This window comes from Narcine bancroftii, chromosome 3 (assembly GCF_036971445.1).
Source record: "Narcine bancroftii isolate sNarBan1 chromosome 3, sNarBan1.hap1, whole genome shotgun sequence".
Lineage (NCBI taxonomy): Eukaryota > Metazoa > Chordata > Chondrichthyes > Torpediniformes > Narcinidae > Narcine > Narcine bancroftii.
The window spans coordinates 356,906,476-356,926,452 of NC_091471.1; the positions used below are offsets into that span (position 1 = coordinate 356,906,476).

At 43.7% G+C, this 19,977-nt stretch overlaps 2 protein-coding genes across 2 annotated transcripts in view; one reads left to right on the top strand and one right to left on the bottom strand.

Moving 5' to 3' along the window:
* LOC138756623 (transmembrane protein 235-like) overlaps positions 1–3,439 on the top strand; it is a 31,655-nt gene extending 28,216 nt beyond the window's left edge. Inside the window, exon 4 of the mRNA XM_069923032.1 lies at positions 3,184–3,439. Coding sequence (XP_069779133.1) covers positions 3,184–3,416 — 233 coding nt within the window. The 3' untranslated portion in view covers positions 3,417–3,439. The remainder of the gene's footprint in view (positions 1–3,183) is intronic.
* A 5,022-nt stretch (positions 3,440–8,461) lies between these two features.
* Positions 8,462–19,977, bottom strand: part of tha1 (threonine aldolase 1) — a 58,265-nt gene continuing 46,749 nt past the window's right edge. The window contains 8 exon segments of the mRNA XM_069923296.1: positions 8,462–8,808; positions 10,135–10,303; positions 10,589–10,658; positions 10,833–10,973; positions 13,606–13,653; positions 13,655–13,747; positions 14,840–15,013; positions 18,379–18,467. Coding sequence (XP_069779397.1) covers positions 8,523–8,808; positions 10,135–10,303; positions 10,589–10,658; positions 10,833–10,973; positions 13,606–13,653; positions 13,655–13,747; positions 14,840–15,013; positions 18,379–18,467 — 1,070 coding nt within the window. The 3' untranslated portion in view covers positions 8,462–8,522.

Consider the following 19,977-nt stretch of genomic DNA (forward strand, 5'->3'; position numbering starts at 1 on the left):
CATCATCCCATTAAGGACAGCTGCAAGAGGCAATGTCAAGAAAGCAGCCTTGATCCACAAGGACCCTTACCACCCAGGACATTCTCCCTTCTCACTGCTACTATCAGGAAGCAAGTCCAGGAACTTGAAGATGCACAGAAACAGCTCTTCCTCTCTGCCATCAGATTTCTGAATGGACAATGAATTACAGACACTACCTCATTTATTTAAAAATGTAATTTATAGCAATTTTGACTTGTGATGGTGCCGCAAAGCAACTAATTTTGTGACATCTTCTTGACAATAAATTCTAATTCTGATAGGGTTGGAACAAGGTTAATTCCACAGCACAAAGGATATATGTAGTGTTGACCCATGCATATGCCCATCGAGATGGTGGAGGGGAACTGGTAGGATCCTTGTTTCAGAAATAAGAGCCCTACATCTTTCCTGGATACATGTATAGGAACAGTGCCTCCATACATCTATGGTGAAGATGAGGACTGGGGAATTGAAAGCTGTGCGAGATGTCCTGAATGTAGGTGGAAGAATAGAGTCAAAGTATAAAGAATTAAATTTAATGGGGCAAGAGCAGGCAGAAACAATGGTCTACCAGAACTGTCCTGAGCATGGATCTCAAGAGAGAGAAGCAGGCAGTGTGGTGTTGATGTACTTTAAGATTGAAGGCCATGGAGGGGCGATCTCCTGATGCAAAAAAGATCTGCAACAGTTCAGAAGATAGTAGCCTGATGTATGTTCTAAGGTTGTAGTCCACGGGAAGGTTTGAGAAGGAATCTGGTGACTGGTTCTGTAAGGTAGGTATCAGAGTGGCAGACCAAAGTGGCACCACCCTTACTTGCAGCTCGGACGATGCTGCTCCTTCCTCCCATTCACCTCCTCTAAGGATGCATCCCCTTCTCTCAGTTTCTCTGTCTCTGGTGCAGATGTTCTCAAAATGAGGCATTCAACTTAGGGACTTCCGAAATGTCCTCCTTTTTTGGAAGTGTGCCTTTCCCTCTGCCACAGTTGATGGAACCCTCAGATGATTGCCCTCCATTTCCCACATATCTACCATCACCCCATCACTCCTCAGACAGAATATTGATTCCCCTCTACTAACACCACCGGCCTCTGCATCCACTATATCATCCTTAGCCACTTCATCCACCACCAGCCACATCTTCCCCTCTCCTCACGTTTACAATTTCCATTAGGACCACTCACTTTGTGATTCCCAGGTCCGCTCGTTTCTCCTGGCCCACCTCTCCCCATCCCCTCTGATGTACCTGATTAGAAAATCCCTATTTCTTCAACTTCAGATTCTTTTGTCCCCTGTTCCATCCTGACCAAGGGCCCCTGACCTGAAACATTGACCCTGCTTCTCTTCCCACTAAAGCAGCCTGACCTGCTGAGTATTTGCACCATTTTCTGCTTTTGTTTGAGAAGTATGAATGGTGTGTCCACTCCTCTGTGAAGCTGATATGTCAGTCCCTGATATATCAAACAGCAACAATTTTATATCATCTTAGATAATCTCAATATGCTCCAAAACATTTTGTAACCAATGATGTACCTTTATCTTGTAGTCATGACTGTATACAGCCAGTTCCCACGCAGCAGGGTAATACTGTTCCTGTGCTATAAAATGAGGGATAAAATGGTTATATGGTTATATTGGCCAGGGAAGCAGTGAGCTATTCCTCAAGTTCACATTTATTGTCACATATACAACATTCTGCTTTTGTTCCAAAAGTTGGATCTTTTGTACTGATAAGGTCAGGCACGATTTTGGTTTCATTTCTGTTCAATAAATAATGCCTCCTGCAATGTAGCAGCCCCTCCATACCATACTACTGAGTGGGCTTAAATTTAAGTGCTTAGTGGAGTGGAACAGGGCACAAACTTCTTAATCTGAAGCAAGGGGTGCACGAATGGCCAGTTCTTGTAATGGTCCAAGGCAAAAGGCAGAAATCCTTAAAACAAAGATCCTTATTCCTGGATGGTGCACCAATTCAGGGTATCCTGAGAAAGTAGATTTTAGAATATAATAGAAATGTAAGTTTTAAAATGTTGATTGGAAGGGAAAAGAGGCGGGTGCAGAGAAGGTTCACTAGACTGATACCAGGGATGGAAGGCTTTGCATATGAAGAAAGGTTGGATAGACTAGGCTTGTATTCTCTGGAATTCAGAAGATTGAGGGGGGAATCTTATAGAAACATAAAATTCTTAAGGGTTTAGACAGACTAAATGCAGGAAGGTTGTTTCCAATGCTGGGAAAAACTAGAACCAGGGGTCACAGTTTAAGGATAAGGGGGACCTTTTTTTAGGACTGAGATGAGAAAACATTTCTTCTCTCAGAGAGTGGTAAATGTGTGGAATTCTTTGCCACAGGAAATAGTTGAGACCGGTTCTTTGTCAATATTTAAGAGTAGGTTAGATTTGGCCCTTGTGGCTAAGGGAATCAGGGGGTATGGGGCAAAGGCAGGAACCGGGTACTGATCAGCCATGATCATATTGAATGGTGGTGTAGGCTTGAAGGGCCAAATGACCTAATCCTGCACCTATTTTCTATGTTCCTATATATTTGTGGGTGCACTCCTTTCTTGTTATCAGTTTGGGAGCTGATAAGAAGTTTCTTATTTGGTAGAGTGGCATGAGATTAATGAACCCTGAGAGAATTTTAAGGAATATTTACTTATATGGAGCAGTCTATTTAAATGTCCCAGAAAAAAATAGTTTAGAAACTATGAATAAGGTGATATTGTTTGCCATGAGGTAGTCTCCTTTGAAGTAAATTAGCTTCTCGTGGCAGCGCTTCTTGCTGTAACAGAGTTCTCATGCTTTGTAAAGTGATTACTGTGGAAATTAAACATTTAATATCACAACAGGAGATACAGAGCTGGCAACACTTTCTCAACCCGAACAATAATGCGACAAGCCCATAATCTGTTTTTAATGACACTGGTCAACCTAGGCATTGGGATAAGGAATGTAGAAGAATCTTTTATATTTATCAAAGGGTGCAATAAGGTCTCAGTTTAATGCCTTAACTGAAATGCAATCCCTGGGCAAAAATCTGGTCCATCGTTCCTCGACTGCCAGATATGAACTCACAACCCTCTGATGGACTGTTGAGGGATCTATTGAAGCTCAAGATTCACTTTGAGTTTAAAGTCTGAGCATAAACTATTCTTTGTGTTTCAGGTATCCTGACCCTGGTGGGGATCTCTGTGTACGTCGCCTACTCAAAGGCTGCCTTTGCAATCGCGAAGCGCATTTACGGAGACAAGTTGTTTGACAATGTTCACATCAGTTTCAGCTGGTCTATGGTCCTGGCTTGTCTCTCTTGCATCCTGGAGGTTATGTCTGGGCTCTTGTTTCTTCTGGCTGCCAAGCTCACTGCTGTGGAACAAGCAGAACAGTCGGCAGTCATATGAACCTTGTGTTAATGTGCAGGAATGATGTAGGTTGATGTTGTATTGCTATTGTGCTTTGGTGTATAAGACGTTAAATTCAGAACACATTTTGCCCCAGCACTTTTTTCTGGTGCCTTTTTCCCACGTCAAATGCAAAATTAGAAATTAACAAAAAAGACTATTAAGAAGGTCTTCATACAAAGTTCAATTTATTGTCAGTATACATACGTGAAATCATATACAAGCCTGAAATTTGTTTAGATCAGGGTTCTCCAAAATGGTTGATATCGACCCCTGGCGGAGTGGGGGGGGGGGGGGGGGGAATGATAGTACTATCTAAGGGGTTGATAAATGCCAGGGGTCAATTACGCCAGGTCGGTGGAAGGGGTCGATATAACTTTTGCAGTGCAAGGCAGGGGCGAATCAACAGAAAATAGTGCCTATGGCAGTGGTGGCCATCCTCTCGTGAGATGGGCCTTGGTGGCCGCTATGTTGTATTTGACTTGGGCCTTTGAATATGTTGAGAGCGAACAGTAGAATGGACATGTTCTTTGTACCTTTGGTAGTGCCCCCCCCCCCCCCCCATCCAGCACCGTCACCCCCCCACCCCAAACCCACCCCACCCAACTCGTTCAGTGCCAGGAGTCCATGCCTGGGGAGTCGATGAGGGATCAAGTATTCCATGAAGGGGTCGATGGTCTAAAAGGTTTGGGGACCCCTGGTTTAGACTGACTGAGAGGTGTTAAAATAGAGCTTTATAGTACATAAAGACAGTATAGGCAATGGGTTCAGAATATACAGTCAGGTCTGGGAATCGGTTCCATGCCTCAATAGTGTATCCAGAAGGATGAAACTGCAAGGACACAGCTAGTCAGACAGCCTCTGTGGAGAGTAAGACTTAAGATGTTTAAATTTAAAATGAGGAGATATTTTTCTCTCAGAAAGCCATGAATCTTTGGAACTCACTTCCTCCAAAGGCCAACCTTTAAATCTTTTCAAGGTAGAGGCAGTTAGTGAGGGGGTGAAAGGCTATGGAGCTGGGGTTACAGCCAATTCAGCTGTGATGTTGTTGAAAGGCAGAGCAGGCTTAAAGGGCTGAATGGCCCACACCTGCTCTGAATTCATGTAAAATAGTCACTGTTGATTGTTCTTCAGTTGAGGGAAAAGTTGTGGATAAACAGGTCAGAGAAGGCAGATACAGATTGGAGGAGAGGGAGGAGGTGGAAGAAGAGAACTGTGACACGAGTGAGGATCTGCTTCAACACTGTTTAAAATAGCCAATTCCAAATGACTAACTAAAAGATTCCCTGCTGCCTTGTTTGATTAAAAGCAGGCAGCATCTGACTACAGATGTACAGTAAGGACTACAATTATTAGTACTGTAATTAAGAAGAGAGCATACTGATTAACTTTGACATTCAGATCAAGCAACACCCCTTCCTGGGTTAATGAATGCCTTCTTTTGCTTGATCTCTGTTACAGACATTTGAGGGAAGGTTACAGTAATTTGAGGGAAGGTTACAATGAGGAACCTCATGGTCAAAACAAAGCAGAGTAGTGGAGAAGTGACAGTGTTACACTGACATTATTTCTCATCCAACCTTTGCAGGATGATGTGAATCATTAAGTTAATTCATCCTGAACTGTGCACATATAAACAAGACTATTGAGAGGTGAGCCCATATTAATAACTTGTTTTTAATTTCAAAAATATATTTGGGATACTCAGTGGAGAAGAACCACAGTCCAGGGTCACACTGCCACTGGACACTGAGGACCAGACCTGTATACAGCCTCTCAAGTGCTTTATGTGCCCATTGTTTAAAAAGGAAACATAAGGTCTATGTTCATTATGCCATCAAATCAGTAAATTTTCTTTCAATGTGTCATTTCAATATGTTTATTTATTATAATTAATTATTTATTATAATTAATTTAATGGCTCCCATCATAAAGATATTTGATTGTGATTTTTAGCTCAAATATTTTAAAGGCTTCAAATGGGGTATTTTAAATGCTTTGAGAAACTCATTTGAAACATTTTTCTGCCTTGCTAAGTGGGGTGACAGAAAAATTATCATTAAAACAAACTGATATTCAGCACAGAGCATATAGCTATTCCGCATGACTCACTTCAAGGGAAGTTCACAGTACACTGCATCAATTTGTATACAATGTTCCTCATAGTGCAGTGGTCTTCAGAGTTGCAGGCTTTGCTAAGTCTATGTGATTATATCTGGATGTTTATTTCAGGTTTAGTGGTCAAATCTAGTGAGCTTTAAAGAGAGGCCCTCGTAGATCTGAAGGCTTTATTTGTAGCCAGCAAGTTTGGTTGAGGAGGTAAACAAGTCACCCAGTATTTCCAGTATTTGTACTTGGGGAGCCTATTGCTAATCTCCCAGTGGCTACCCATTCCCTGCCCCATTCTCTTGCTGACATGCGTGTCCATGGTCTCATGCACTGCCGGACTGAGGCTGCTGGAAATTGGAGGAGCAGCACCTAGTCTTCCATCTGGGCCAGATGGCATTAACATCAACTTCTCCTGTTTCCATTAAAACTGCCCCCACCCCAACTTCTTCTTACTGTCTTCTTACTTCTAGTTCTCCTCTCTCTCTTCCCTTTTCCATCTGTCTCCTTTCACAAAGCCAAAATTAATTCTCACCTTTTGTCTTATCATACGGGGCAGCACTGTTGGTGTAGCGGTTAGTGCAACACCTTTACATCTCCAGTGATTGGGACCGAGGTTGAAATCCCAGGCTGCCTGTAAAGAGTTTGCACGTTCTCCCCGTGTCTGCGTGGGCCTTCCCCAGGGGCTCCAATTTCCTCCCGTCATTTGAAACGTACCGGGGATGTAGGTTAATTGAGTGAAAATTAGGCGGCATGAACTCATGGGCTGAAATGGCAAGTTACTGTGGTGTATGTCTACATTTAATTTATAAATTAAAAAAATATCCAATTAACACTTTTTGTCTGTTGGTCTGAACTCCTCCCCCTCCCACTCTTCCTCCTATTTCCCACTTTTCAAAAGTTCACTTTACTTTTACTAAAACCCTACATTAGTACCTGTTTTCGCTAACCAAAAGAAATCAGAAGAGGATTTTCGCTTTTACGAAGGTGAAAACTAAAATAGCATTCAGCGTTTGCTTTGCAGCAAGCTGTTAAAGAAGCAGCGTGCATCCTGAGCAGCGAGAGTGGAGCCGCTAAGCTCCTTTCCCGGAAATGACACTCAGTATCAAGCCGTAATAACTTTGAATGGTGTCTGTGAGCATCTGCACTATATTTCAATTTATTTTGTGCATCCATTAGCAAGATGTGTCCTAGGTATTAGAAACCTCTAAGATAGATCATAGGGGTGTTATGCTTAGCGTAAAACTGGACATAATTATGCGTTTCAATCGTGGTGAATGAAATAAAGACATTGTGCGTGCGTTGAACTTGCCTGTGTCTACCATTCATACTATTTGCACCTCTGGTAATGCACTTGGACCAAGTGCTTTTTCAGTGAGATTTGGCTGGTCTGTTTAGCAACGTTGAATGTGGCTATGGAGGCCAATCCTAGAACGGGGGGGGGGGGTGGGGGGCTCTGCCACAGTTGTTGCAAATATAGGGCATCGTTGAATTGTTGTCCGCTGTGCTCTTCGTTTAGGTCTCCGATCCTCAAACTGACTCAAGATCACCCTTTCACCTTGCTCTAGATGTTGATGAAGATTACCTCACTGTTGGTGGCAGTCATCTGCTGTATCCTCCTGGCACTGCTGGGTTTTAAGGCTTTCATATCACGCTTGCAGAGGTCCTTGAAGTGAAGCTGGAGTCTACCAACGTTCCCCTTGCCTACTGCTCTACAGAGAACTAGCAATAGGAACACTGGTAGACCTGATGAGGGTGTACGTATTAAATATCCAGCAGCATTCAACAAATGACATCCATGTTCTCAGAGTAAATTTTACTAACATTAAATATTGGACTGAATCAGTGACTGAATCTCCTGTTTGGACTTAGTAGCCAGGCAATCAGAAGCTGTTACAACATATCAGAGCAACCACTGGGGTCAGTGATATTCTGGGGATGGAATAGATGCACCTTTGGATCCTCAGCAATAGGACTCAAGATGTTCACACACTTGATATGGACATTTCTTCATTTACTTAAACCTTTCCTCACGTTGAAGCCTTCATGCTAGGATATAAATTAAACCCAGCCTCAACATCGGACATTGGTGTGTAATAAATAATTTTCAAGCATGCCATTGCTCAAACAAAGCAGGACATAATTTTAAGAGGGAATATATTCTTCTTGTAAAGTACTGAGCTGGGCCTACCAGTCTTCGTCAGGCCTGAATCAAAAGGCACAGTTGGACCAAGCTGACCTGACTTGGACCAAGTACATTTTCAGTGAGTTTGGGCTGGATTGAGGGGCTGGTTCAAAGTGTGTGCAGTTTATTAGAGTACTTCCCCAAAACCCTGATCATAGTCCCCCACAAATCCTCGAGCTTCTTTGAAATGAGAACATTGACACAACCCGAGGAATCCTGGAAAAGGCCGATCCCATCAGGAGGCCCCCTAAGAAAGCTTGTCCCCTGGAGGACCCTCCTAAACAGTGGGTCTTAAACCATGAATTACTTTCCAGGCAGGTTGCACTGTGGCCTTAGTGCCAAGGTTTACAGAGAGTCTGTGAAACACCTATCATTAACATACTCAATAATAATTGAGCCATTGAAAATCTGGCAAGTCATCAGGAACAGGATCAGACCCCACTGTAGTCAAGCATAAGATGTGTCCTTGAAAATGGTGAGACATTGATTTGTTTTACACAAAGCTGAACATAAGGAAATCTAGAACCCTTGTTTCAAAGAACAGACATGATGAGTTCACAAAACCCAATTTGAAAAATGATAGTTTAATAGAAATTTTAATTAAAAATATGTTGATGTCAGTGATTGTTTCACAAATGCTCTCATTTTAATGTCATCCTGCTGTTTTACAGAATTTGCAGCATTGTTCATTGTACACTTTGAGCTCCAATGACAAAAGCCAAGTTGATGACTAGAACTACAAAACCATCCTCATTTCTGTGGGTGGAAGTGACAAACTGTGGCGGGTTAGCTTTGTCGTCCCTCAAGCTTCTCGATCACAAGGCCAGGTCAGTGTCCTCCTCCGAAACATCCACGTGCCAAACAGCACACAGTGTGCGCCCGGACATAGAGAACAATAGCACCCTTACTCTGGGGCCCAAAGTAGCCACCTCCTCATTCACTTCCCCCATCCTGTCGCAGAATTCCTTGGCTGAGATTCCTGGGTGGTTGGTTGTAAGCTTGAAGATATTTGTCTTCACCGCATCAATATCAGCCTCGCAGAAGGGCGAGGCATACATCTTAATACCTGAAATCACGATTAGCCAATCAAGTACTGTGTTTCTGTAGGGATTTGGCAAAAGAAATACTGGAAGGAAAAGCCATTCTGCCCCTTAAATCTGTTGGGGGCAGGAGGGCCTCAGGGGTTGGTCCTATTGTTTTCTTCTCATTTACTGAAGATTTTTATGTCCGGGGCACAATTTCAAAATCATTGAGATGCAGTGTGCTGTGATTAACTCAGTAATAGCATCCAAGAGATATAGGCAAGCTGGCGGAAAAGATGTCAATTGAAATTTAAGACAGAGAAATGTGAAATATTTACAACTTGTAAGCCAGAGAGTTCAATACTTGGAAAGGTAGAAGAACAGGGAAATCTGGGATATATGTGCACTGGGTGGCACGGTTAGTAAAGCAGTTAGAGAAACACTATTACAGCACCAGTGACCTGGCGCTGTCTGTAAGGAGTTTGTACACTCTCCTAATGTCTGCATAGATTTTCTCTGGATGCTCCGGATTCCTCCCAACATTCAAAACGTACTGGGTTGTAGGTTACTGAAGATTTGGATTGTGGGTTGGAAGGGCCTATTATACTGTATGTCTGTGTGCCTAAATTTAATTTAAATTAGATTGCTTTAAATGGCAGATAGGATGGGAGCACCTGGGATTTCAATATCACAGTCACAACAAACCTTTATGAACATTGGTCTGGGATCAAGGGGAGTTATGCCTGCAGTTCCGGGTGCCATGCTGGGAAAGATGCAAGGAGTTGGCTTCCAGCAATAATACTTCAGTTACGTGGATGAACTGGAGAAGCAGAGATTGTTCTTGTTGGAACAAGGAGGATGACAGAGATATTTAAATTTGGGAAGATTACCAAAAGAGTTGATAGAAACAGTTCACTTCAGAGGCAGGAATCGGGAACACAATAAAAAAGCTGAAGAACAAAATTTATTTCCCCCCCCCCCCCCCCCCACACACAGGTTCAAGTTTGGAATGCAGTGCCAGGGGGTGGTACTGAGAGGGATGATGTGGACTTAGAGGTCCAAATGGCCTCCTTCTATTCTGTAATCATTCAGTGACTTCTGGAGTCAAATTCCAAAGCTCTGGAAACAAGCCTCAAGCTGCTGGATAAGATTCCAAAGACATTTGGCCAGAGTGGAAAACATGCCTGTGTTTTTATAAAATATTCCTTGAGCATTCCAGGATTTAATGATCATTCTGATGCAACTCCCAGTCATGTGACATTTGATTATAACTATGGGGAGATCATTGGTCACTTTTGGGGGCGGGGGGCAGGGGCATTCACAGGTTTCCCTTTGCCTTGCTTCAAGGTCTCTTCCCTCATTCACACAACTCTACCATTCCTGTTGAGAATTTTACAAGCCTTACTCCAGTTTGCAATCAGAACTGGACATTGACCTGAAATGAGTGGGGTGAGGGGTCAGGTTCAGGAGCTGACAAATTAAGTGTAAACAGCCATGTGGGAGGGAGAGGGAGGTCGAGGTCATGGAGAAGAGGTCCTGTGCCTGATCCCATTCATATGAAGCTGTGTGTGAGACTGCAAGTTCAGGTGACAGCTACATGTGTGCACACAAAAGCATGCACATTAATATCCATGCAGCAGAAGCTGCTCTCCCTTGAAACTTGGATTCCTTTGCCACTGGTCAGTATGGCAGCTCCAGGGAGTGTCTCATTCACAATTAAAATAAATCAAATTCGATTCCACTGCTATTTCAGGACCAGTAACCCAGGTTGAAATCTGTCATCATCCGTAAGGAGTTTGTACATTCTCCCAGTGTCTGCATACGTTTCCTCCGGTTTTCTCCCACACTCCAAAACTTACCGGGTTGGCTGGTTAATTGGGTATAATTGGGCACCACGGGTTTCATGGGCTGCAAGGGCCTTCTACCGTGCTGTATAGACAAAATTAAATTTAATGTGAAATTCATGATTTGGCATGTGAATTTCTTATGACTCTTTGGCTCTCTCCAGTACAGAACCAACACACTGTGGCCATTTGTGCAAGCACCCTGTTGCTGGGAGCTTTGAGTGTGTTGGTTCTGTTTCATCGTGAGCCAAGGACTTACACTGAATCTGAAAAATTTCTGGACTTCATCCCAGAGTGAGGCAAGCTGATCTTGCTGGATGATTCCAATGCTCGAGAGAACATAACGTAATGCATTGGCAAGGAAGGAGAAAGGAAGACCGATTTTAATGGGAGATTTGTCCTGACAACATGTTTGGAGCACAGTCTGACTGTGACCAACACCACTGATCCAAATACCCCAAATCCTGCAAAGACCTTCAACTATTTCAGCCAGCTTTTTGCTTTGTTATAGTAGGTAGTCAAATCCACCATGTGGTGCAGGTTTAAAAATCTAGGCAGCAGGTCTTTTTTTGTGCAAATTTTTTTATTATTTAAAAAAAGTCAAGAAGCGATCTATTCGATTTGCTGGTCTTTCGACTCCAGCAATACCCCACCCAAGAATTTTGCTCATAGTTTATGGGTCCCCATCCCCATGAACTACCATACATATTCATGTGATAGTCTAGTTTTCAGATCAAAATTGGGGATCGACTGTTACATGGAATCTACTTTTGACTACAGTAGCTACCTGTGTCGTTCAGGGTGTCAGGAGCTCGGATGGCTGGGTGGTAAGTTCATGTTTGGGGCATCAGGAACTAGGATGGTCAGGTCGCCGAGGATCTGCGGTCGGAGCATTGGGAGCTCGGGTGGGTGGGCAACCAAGGGGAGGGTTTGTGGCCGGGGCGATGGAAGCTCGGATGGACGGGTGGTTGGGGCCAAAATTAGAAGTGGTTGACTTTTACACAGGATATACACAAAATACACCGTTTTTGGGCAAAAAGAAGTCGACTCTTACACAGGATCGACTATTACACGAATATATATGTAATAGTCAAATTTTGGTTTCCTCCATACTTCTCTCCTACCAACTCCCTAAAAAGGTATTTATAATACATGAGGTGAAAAGAAAATGGGCTTGGCCCCAGGGGGTGGGAAAAATCAGAGGCTCCCATTGAGGGGGTTAGAAACTGAGAACTGCTGTGCTAGAGAATCACAATAACAGGAGCAGGCAACCCATCACTTGTCAACAGAGCTCTCTATTCCAATCCCATTCCCTGCTCATTGTTGGAATCAATTCACCATTTAGTTTCCTTTCCTAATATCTGTCTGAACCTGTTTATGGATGTTAAAACTTCAGTCTCAATGTTTCCTTTAGGGCAGTGATGGATCTCTTATTAATACAACAAGAAACTCATAGGAACATAGGAAGTAGGAACAGGAGTAGGCCAAAAATGGCCCATCGAGCCTGCTCCACCATTCAATACGATCATGGCTGATCTAATTTATGACCTAACTCCACCTACCTGCCTTCTCCCCATATTCCTTAATTCCTCTATCATGTAAAAATTTATCTCATCGAATTTTAAATATGTTTAATGAAGCAGCCTCAACCACTTCCCTGGTTAGAGAATTCCAAACATTCAGTACTCTCTGGGAAAAACTATTTTTCCTCATCTCTGTCCTAAATCTACTCCCCCGAATCTTGAGACTGTGTCCTCTCGTTTTAGTTTCCCCGGCCAGCTCAAAAAACCTTCCTACATCTATCCTATCCATACCCTTCATAATCCTATATGTTTCTATAAGATCTCCTCTCATTCTTCTGAACTCAAGCGAATACAATCCTAGACGATTTAATCTTTCATCATAAGTCAACCCCTTCATCCCAGGGATCAACCTAGTAAACCTCCTCTGGACCGTCTCCAAAGCCAGTATATCCCTGCTCAAATATGGAGACCAGAACTGGACACAGTACTCCAGGTACGGTCTCACCAGTACCTTATACAGTTGCAACATTACCTCTCTACTCCTGAATTCAATTCCTCTAGCGATGAAGGCCAACATTCCATTTGCCTTCTTAATAACCTGCTGCACCTGTAACCTAACTTTTTGCGATTCATGCACAAGCACTCCCAAGTCCCTCTGCACAACAGCGTGCTGTAGTTTTTCACCCTTTAAATAATATTCAGCTCTTTTATTTTTCTTGCCAAAATAGATAACCTCACACTTACTAACATTGTACTCCATCTGCCAGACGTTTGCCCACTCATCCAGCTTAACTATATCCCTCTGCAGACTCTCCACATCCTCATTACAATTTGCCCTTCCATTCAATTCGGTGTCATCCGCAAACTTGGCTACACCACATTTTGTCCCCTTCTCCAAGTCATCAATGTAAATGATGAACAGTTGTGGGCCTTACACCGACCCCTGCGGCACCCCACTTACCACTCTCTGCCAACCTGAAAAACCCACTTATCCCGACTCTCTGCCTCTTGTCAAACAACCTATTTTCAATCCAGGCCAATATACTTCCCCGGACTCCACTTTCCTGTAACTTACTGATAAGTCTCTTGTGTGGCACCTTATCAAACGCTTTCTGGAAATCCAAATATACAACATCAACCTGTTCCCCTTTATCCACCGCACCCATTATATCCTCAAAGAATCCTAACAAGTTTGTCAAACAAGATCTTCCCTTTCTAAAACCATGCTGCGTCTGCCTGATTGAACCCTTATGTTCCAAAAGTTTCACTATTTCATCTTTGTTTCTTAAAGTTAATCCTGAGTGGAAGAAAAGAACAATTACGCTGAACCCTCGCTTACATCCACCTCAGCCTCGGGGTTCGGGGGAGAACTTTTCACTCAGGGACATCTCCCCATCCAAGGGTGGCCGTCAATTGCAAGCCTGTTGACTCACTCACCCACTTGGAGCATGCTTCTTATCACCCCGACTCCCCCCTTTCCCCTCCCACCTTCAGTTCCAGGAACCCTACCTTGGGCAGGCACATGGACACAGAGTCCCGCAGGATCTCAGAGGCTTTTTTTTTTTTGGACACCCAGAGCAACAGCTGCGTTCATCAGACGGGCTCCATCCATGTGGACTTGCAAGTTATAGGTGTCTGCTAGGTCTCGCACCTGGAATGGAAGCAGAGAGGGAGGCTTGCTGACTCACAGGAGGGTTGAGAGAGACCTGCAGACACCTCACAAGGTGAGAGCCAGAGAGCTTTGTCAGTCTACCCCACTACCAGGGTCCTAATCCTTAATATCTGTGGACATACCCACAAGCTAAAGAGTTTCCAATCTTCCAGAAGTGAACTGGGGCATCCAAGAATTAAGTATTAATCTGCCTGGAAATGCTATGAAAGACACAGGTGATAGATTTCAAGGACATTACAAATATTTTTTTCTATTGCTTGGTCCATTAGTTTTAACAATATTGGAGCGGATAAAAGAAGTTGTCCATTCTAGCAGATTGTGGAATGAGCTACCAGCTGAATTAGTAAATGTGGGCTCATTTTTTACATTTAGGAAGAATTAGGACATGTGCATAGATAACAGGGGTATGGAGGACTGTGAACTGGGTGTAGGTTAGTGGTCTTGGTGGAATAATAGTTCAGCACAGATTAGGGGGGGGTGGGTGCAAAGGGCCTGCTTTTGTGCTGCAATATTCTATTTTTGGACAGGGGGGTAGTGTGGCAAAATTTACAGGGTTGGATCCAGTCTTGGCAGACAAAAGTCCTCAGGTTTAGCTGGTCACCTTAGGATGTTGGCTGCGCTCAACACAGTCCAGCATCACAGGTATCTTGACTCCCAAACCCACCTGTGATTTACAGGAACTCGTTTTAATGATAACTATTGAAGCTGTAAGTGCGGGGAGTGGCTCACAGTTCCAACAACCCAGGTTCAATCTGGCCTCCCATGCTGTCAGAGTGGAGTTTGTGTCCCAGCTCTTCACAAATTAAAAATCGGTGCTGTGCAGATCGTGGTTGATTTTATTGAAGTTTCTGGATTGAGATCAACATCCACGTTTGCCTCTGTTGTGAGTTTGTGATGGCTCTGCTCTCATTCAGTGATGGTAGAAAACAGTCTTGAGGGGCAATAGAAGACCCATAGGAAGTGGGCTATGTATGTCCACTCCCCTCCTCCCTTCCCATGGTGCTCTCAATTACCACTCTGGATGAAAACTGGCTTTCAAATCTTCACGATTTTCACCAGGTGTTTCCTCACCCCTTGGAGAAAGGGAAGTAGAAGGACTCGCCCTCCTTTCACATTCTGTGTTTTCTCCAGACAAATGACCAGGTGTGGGTCAAAGTAACCACAATGTATATTTGATTCCACTTCATTCAAATCAAAAGTCCCATCTGGAAGATTCTTAACAACACAAGAATGAATTCCCGCAATCTGCAAAATAATATGCAATGTTGATTAGTAATGATCAGCACGGAGCCACAAGACTACAGGATATGAGCAGAAGTAGGCCAATCAGCCCATCGGGTCTGCTCTGCCATTTAATTATGAGCAGATCCTTATCACTCAGCCCCACTTCCCGGCCATCTCCCTATAGCCTTGATGTTCGGACTCATCGAATACCTGTCAATTTCTGTCTTAAACACATCCAATGCCTTTGCTTCTACCTGTGGCAACAAGTTCCACAGACTCAGCACTCCCGGCTAAAGAAATTTCTCCGCATTTCTGTTTTAAATTGACACCCTTTTATCCTGAAATTGTGGCCTCTTGTCATACCATGGGAAACAACTTTGTCACATCTACTCTGCGCAGGCCTTTCAGCTTTTTAATGTCTCTATATACCAATGAGTACAGTCCAAGAGCCGACAAACCTTGCTCATATGCTAACCCTTTCATTCCTGGTATCTTTCTAGTAAATCTCTGAAGATTCGGGGGAGTAGATTTAGGACAGAGATGAGGAAAAATAGTTTTTCCCAGAGAGTAGTGAATGTTTGGAATTCTCTAACCAGGGAAGTGGTTGAGGCTGCCCCATTAAACATATTTAAAATTCGGTTAGATAAATTTTGACATGATAGAGGAATTAGAGGATATGGGGAGAAGGCAGCTGGTGGAGTTAGGTCATAAATTAGATCAGCCATGATCGTATTGAATGGCGGAGCAGGCTCGATGGGCCATTTTTGGCCTAGTCCTGTTGCTACTTCCTATGTTACTAACCCTCTCCAATGCTAGCACAACCTTTCTCAATGGGCAGAATGGATCCCATCTAGAATCCATGATTCTAACCCTAAAAACGTACAGGATTTGCTGTCAGCTGAGAAGGAAGACATATTAAAGAGTAAAAGAAGGGGAGAGAGACAAATACCAATCGTTGTTTAGCCTACTTTTTGCACGGAGTTTTCTGTTCTGTGGTGAACAGTACTGAAATGTAATATAATACAACCAGAGGGCAGCAAGCTCACAGGAATAGCAATGCTTGCACCTTGTTGGACCAATGGTGGCAGGAATTCACCTGCACAATACATCTGGCAATTTTTAATTTGATGTTCAAGATTAATGTTTCCTGTAGTGGAAAAAACAACACTCAAAGCAAAAAAAAATACAGCAAGGACTTCATGTGACCGCTGCCATTCCTGGGTCAAACTGATTTCCTGAAAGACCCCAAAGTAGCTAAACTATAAAAGCAACTGTCTGCAGTAAGCGGTGGGAAGTCCTGAGGTAATGAATTCAAGATCATTCTTTCCTCACAGGATGATTGTTTCCACGTGACATGGAAATTTGAGGGGGGATAATCTCACATGATTCTATTCAGATGTTTAATTTAGTGGAGCAATGGCAGATGGAATTTAAGCCTTATAACTGCAGTGACTTTTGGAATGTCAAGTAAGGGTCCAATAAAATGTTGAACTAAGGGAATGGAGATACAAGGATTCCTTTAAGTGACAGAACAGGGAAATAGTACGATGAGGAAGGTCAATGAATTTTACATTAACATTTAATTTTTTTAATATTTAAATTTAGTATGGTAACAGGCCCACAAGCCCATGCCACCCAAATACACCAACTAACCCACAATTCCATTACATTTTGAAAGGTGGGAGGAAACCAGAGCACCTGGAGGAAACCCACACAAACATGTGGAGAATGTACAAACTCCTTAAAGACAGCGGCGGATTTGAACCTGGGTCGTCAGTTCTGTAATAGCGTTGCACTAACCATGCCGCCCATGAGATGCAGCACTCATTAGCCGTGGCGTAGGCTTTAACAGCAGGGGTACCACGTTTCACCTTTACTAAACCCTGGTTAGGCCACACTCGGTGTAGTGTGTGCTGGAAAGGATGCGATTGCAGGTGGAGATTGACCAGGATGTTTGCTGGATTGGAGCGCTTCAGAGATTGGTTGGGTTGTTTTTTTCCCTGCAGCAAACGAGGGGGATGGGTGATATGATGGACATATATGAAAACAACAATAAAAATATTTTCCCTGTGATATCTCACAGGTATGAAGTGAGAGGCAAGAGATTTAGAAGGGATGTGAGGATTCATAATACTTTTGAAGTATCCAACATCACATAGTCATATAGCAATGGAACAGGTCATTCGGCCCACAATATCAATGCCAACCAATGGACAACCATCATATTAATCCCATCTTCCAGTACTTGGCCCAGAACTTTCTATGCTGTGGTGACATAAGAGCTTGTCTACACTCTTCGTAAACATCAACAGTAACTCTTGCTTCCACCACTCTCTCAATCAGCGGGTCTCAGATACTCACCACTCTTTGGGTGGAAATGGAACCCTCAAATCCCTTATCCCTGTGCCTAAATCTGGGGGAACATTTCTTGCAGTCTACCCTATCTGCCCACTTCATAATTTTACACACTTCAGTCATGAACGATAGAACTCTGACTGTAAGACTCCTCCAGTGATGTACTGTGCTATGAGTCACACATGTTGGTTTCGGTATTGAGACTTGACCCAAGATCCTTCTTTGAACTTGGCTAAGGAGTTCAAAATCCTACCACAGAATTTCCATTGGCATTGGGTTGTTTTTGGCTTGGGGAGAGAGGGCAGAGAGGGGCGGGGGGGGAGCGAGAAGGGGGGAGTGGGAGAGAGGGCGAGTGAGGGGAAGGGGGAGAGCGAGAGGGAGGCAAAATGAGGGGGGGTAGCGTGGGGGGATAGTGCAAGGGGGTTAACGCGAAGGGGGAAGTGCGGGTGCTGTTGTGTTGGGTTCAAACACGCTTGTTATAGAAACTACCTTGAGCCTGGAGTTGTGTTCAAAACCTGCTTTATTTTAACATACCCTTGGTGAATATCTACATGCCCAGGCATCGCCTGCTACTCCTGAGCCCACCAGATGCATTACTCTCCTGGACGCGGAATTCTCGCCCTGTGATGTCATCGTCCCACCTGACAATAGTGTTACACCATGGGGGGAGGTGGGGGGAGAAGAGAGAGAGAGGGGGGGAGATGAGAAAGAAGGAGAGAATGTGATTGTGCATGTTTGTGTGAGAAAGAGAATGTATATGATCGTGTGTGCCTGTCACAGAGAATACATACACATGCACCTATGTGAGAACACGCTATGTTGAAAGCTGAAGCAGGCCTGCAGTTCTCTTAACCCTTAGTATTATTAATAGTTGCTTCAGCTAATTTATGTCAAGCACATTCCACTTTTCCAAACACCATTTATCCAATGTTGCTCAAGTCAGGGACAAACTGGAGTGATAATGTTAAGCAAATTCTCCAGTGAGCTACGCTTACTGTTGGGGCATGAAATGAGCAGTTGGTGAACCATACCTGTGCACTGCCTCCCTGTTCATAGAGATGGATGTGTGCCTTATCACCAACAATAAGCCCTTATCCCCTCTCCCAGGAATAACACATAACTGCAAAGGAATGAGGAATCATTATTCAATGCTGTGAGATTTCCCAGTCGGGATTAATTAACATTGACATGCGGGATCCAGATGAACAACTAAACCTTTAAACGAAAGTAAAGCTTAGAAACATAGTCATTAAGCAAACTTACTTTAGATATGAGCCAGATTCTCTGTAACCACTGAAAAAAATACAACAGCAAATGCTAGAATCTTGGGCAAACATCTGCAATGACTTAACAGGTTAGGCAGCAGCCACAGAGAGAAAAGGGAAATGAACATCCCTTCTAGATGACCCTAATCACCGTACAAAAACTGTTTAGGTCAATTCCTGCCACTGACTGTGACAGTGAGCAAACAGAGCGAAGCAAGAAGGGCTCGGTGGTCCAGGCAGTATCCACAGAGAGAAATGGACAGTGAACAATTCGGTCCCAGGCCCTTTTTCAAGACACCTTTCCTCACTCGATGCTGAACCTGTCCATTTCTCTCCATGGATGCTGCGAGTGTGTGTCCACATAGACAGTGAGTGTTCATGGATTCGCCTCCAGCGCTCCCACAGCCACATAGCTTCCTGTGCTCTAGATGCAAATCTCTGACACGATCAGAAACAACTACTCACATCCCGGTTCCAATGCCTGGTGCCCCTTCAGCCAGTCTCCTGCAGTCCACAGCCTGGTGAGAGTCCATTGACTGGAGTTGCCAGTCTTCAGCCTCAAAGCTGCTTGCCAGTCTGCTGCCATCACTATCCTGTGGATCATCTCCTCTGCTTCTCCTTCTCAAACAGGGGTGGCCTCCCCATTTTCTGATGGCCCGCGCCAGTCCTCTGTTTCACTGGAGTCCGAAACCTGTCATGGCCGCTGGCAATTATAAGCACCCGCCATTTTTATTCCCTTATTAACATGTATTCTGACTAATTGTGATACAAGCACCGATTCTTCTGATTCCCCATTGGTCAGTGTCTGCCAATGGAAAAGGCACTTTGACTTCTAGTCATTTCCTGGGGATAACCAGCTCTCCATCCATGTCTGTACCTTACCACCAATCACATGTGCTTTAATCTCGCATGCTAATCTCATATGATGCAGTTTGTGTAGCGAGGTTGAGAGGGTTAGCGTAGCAGTTAGTGTAACCCTATTACAGCTCCAGCGACCTGGGTTCCAATCCAGAGCTGTCTGTAAGGAGTTTGTAAATTCTCCCTATGTCGTTGGGTGCTCCAGTTTTTTTACACCCTTCGAAACATATGGGGGTTCTAGCTTAATTGGGGGTATTTGGGTAGCACAGGCTCATGGGCCAGAAGGGCCTGTTATCATGCTGTATGTCTAAATTACAAAGATCGCAAATGCTAGTTACATCTACAAAATGCTTTGCATCATTAATCCATACTGACTTCGTCTAATCTGGTCAGTCTTCTCCTGATCTCTGCTGTTACATTTCCAATATTGGATTAGAGCATTGACCCTAACAAATGATCTTGGGATAAATGGACAATAATATTTCTCTTCCTTCATTTTTAAATTGC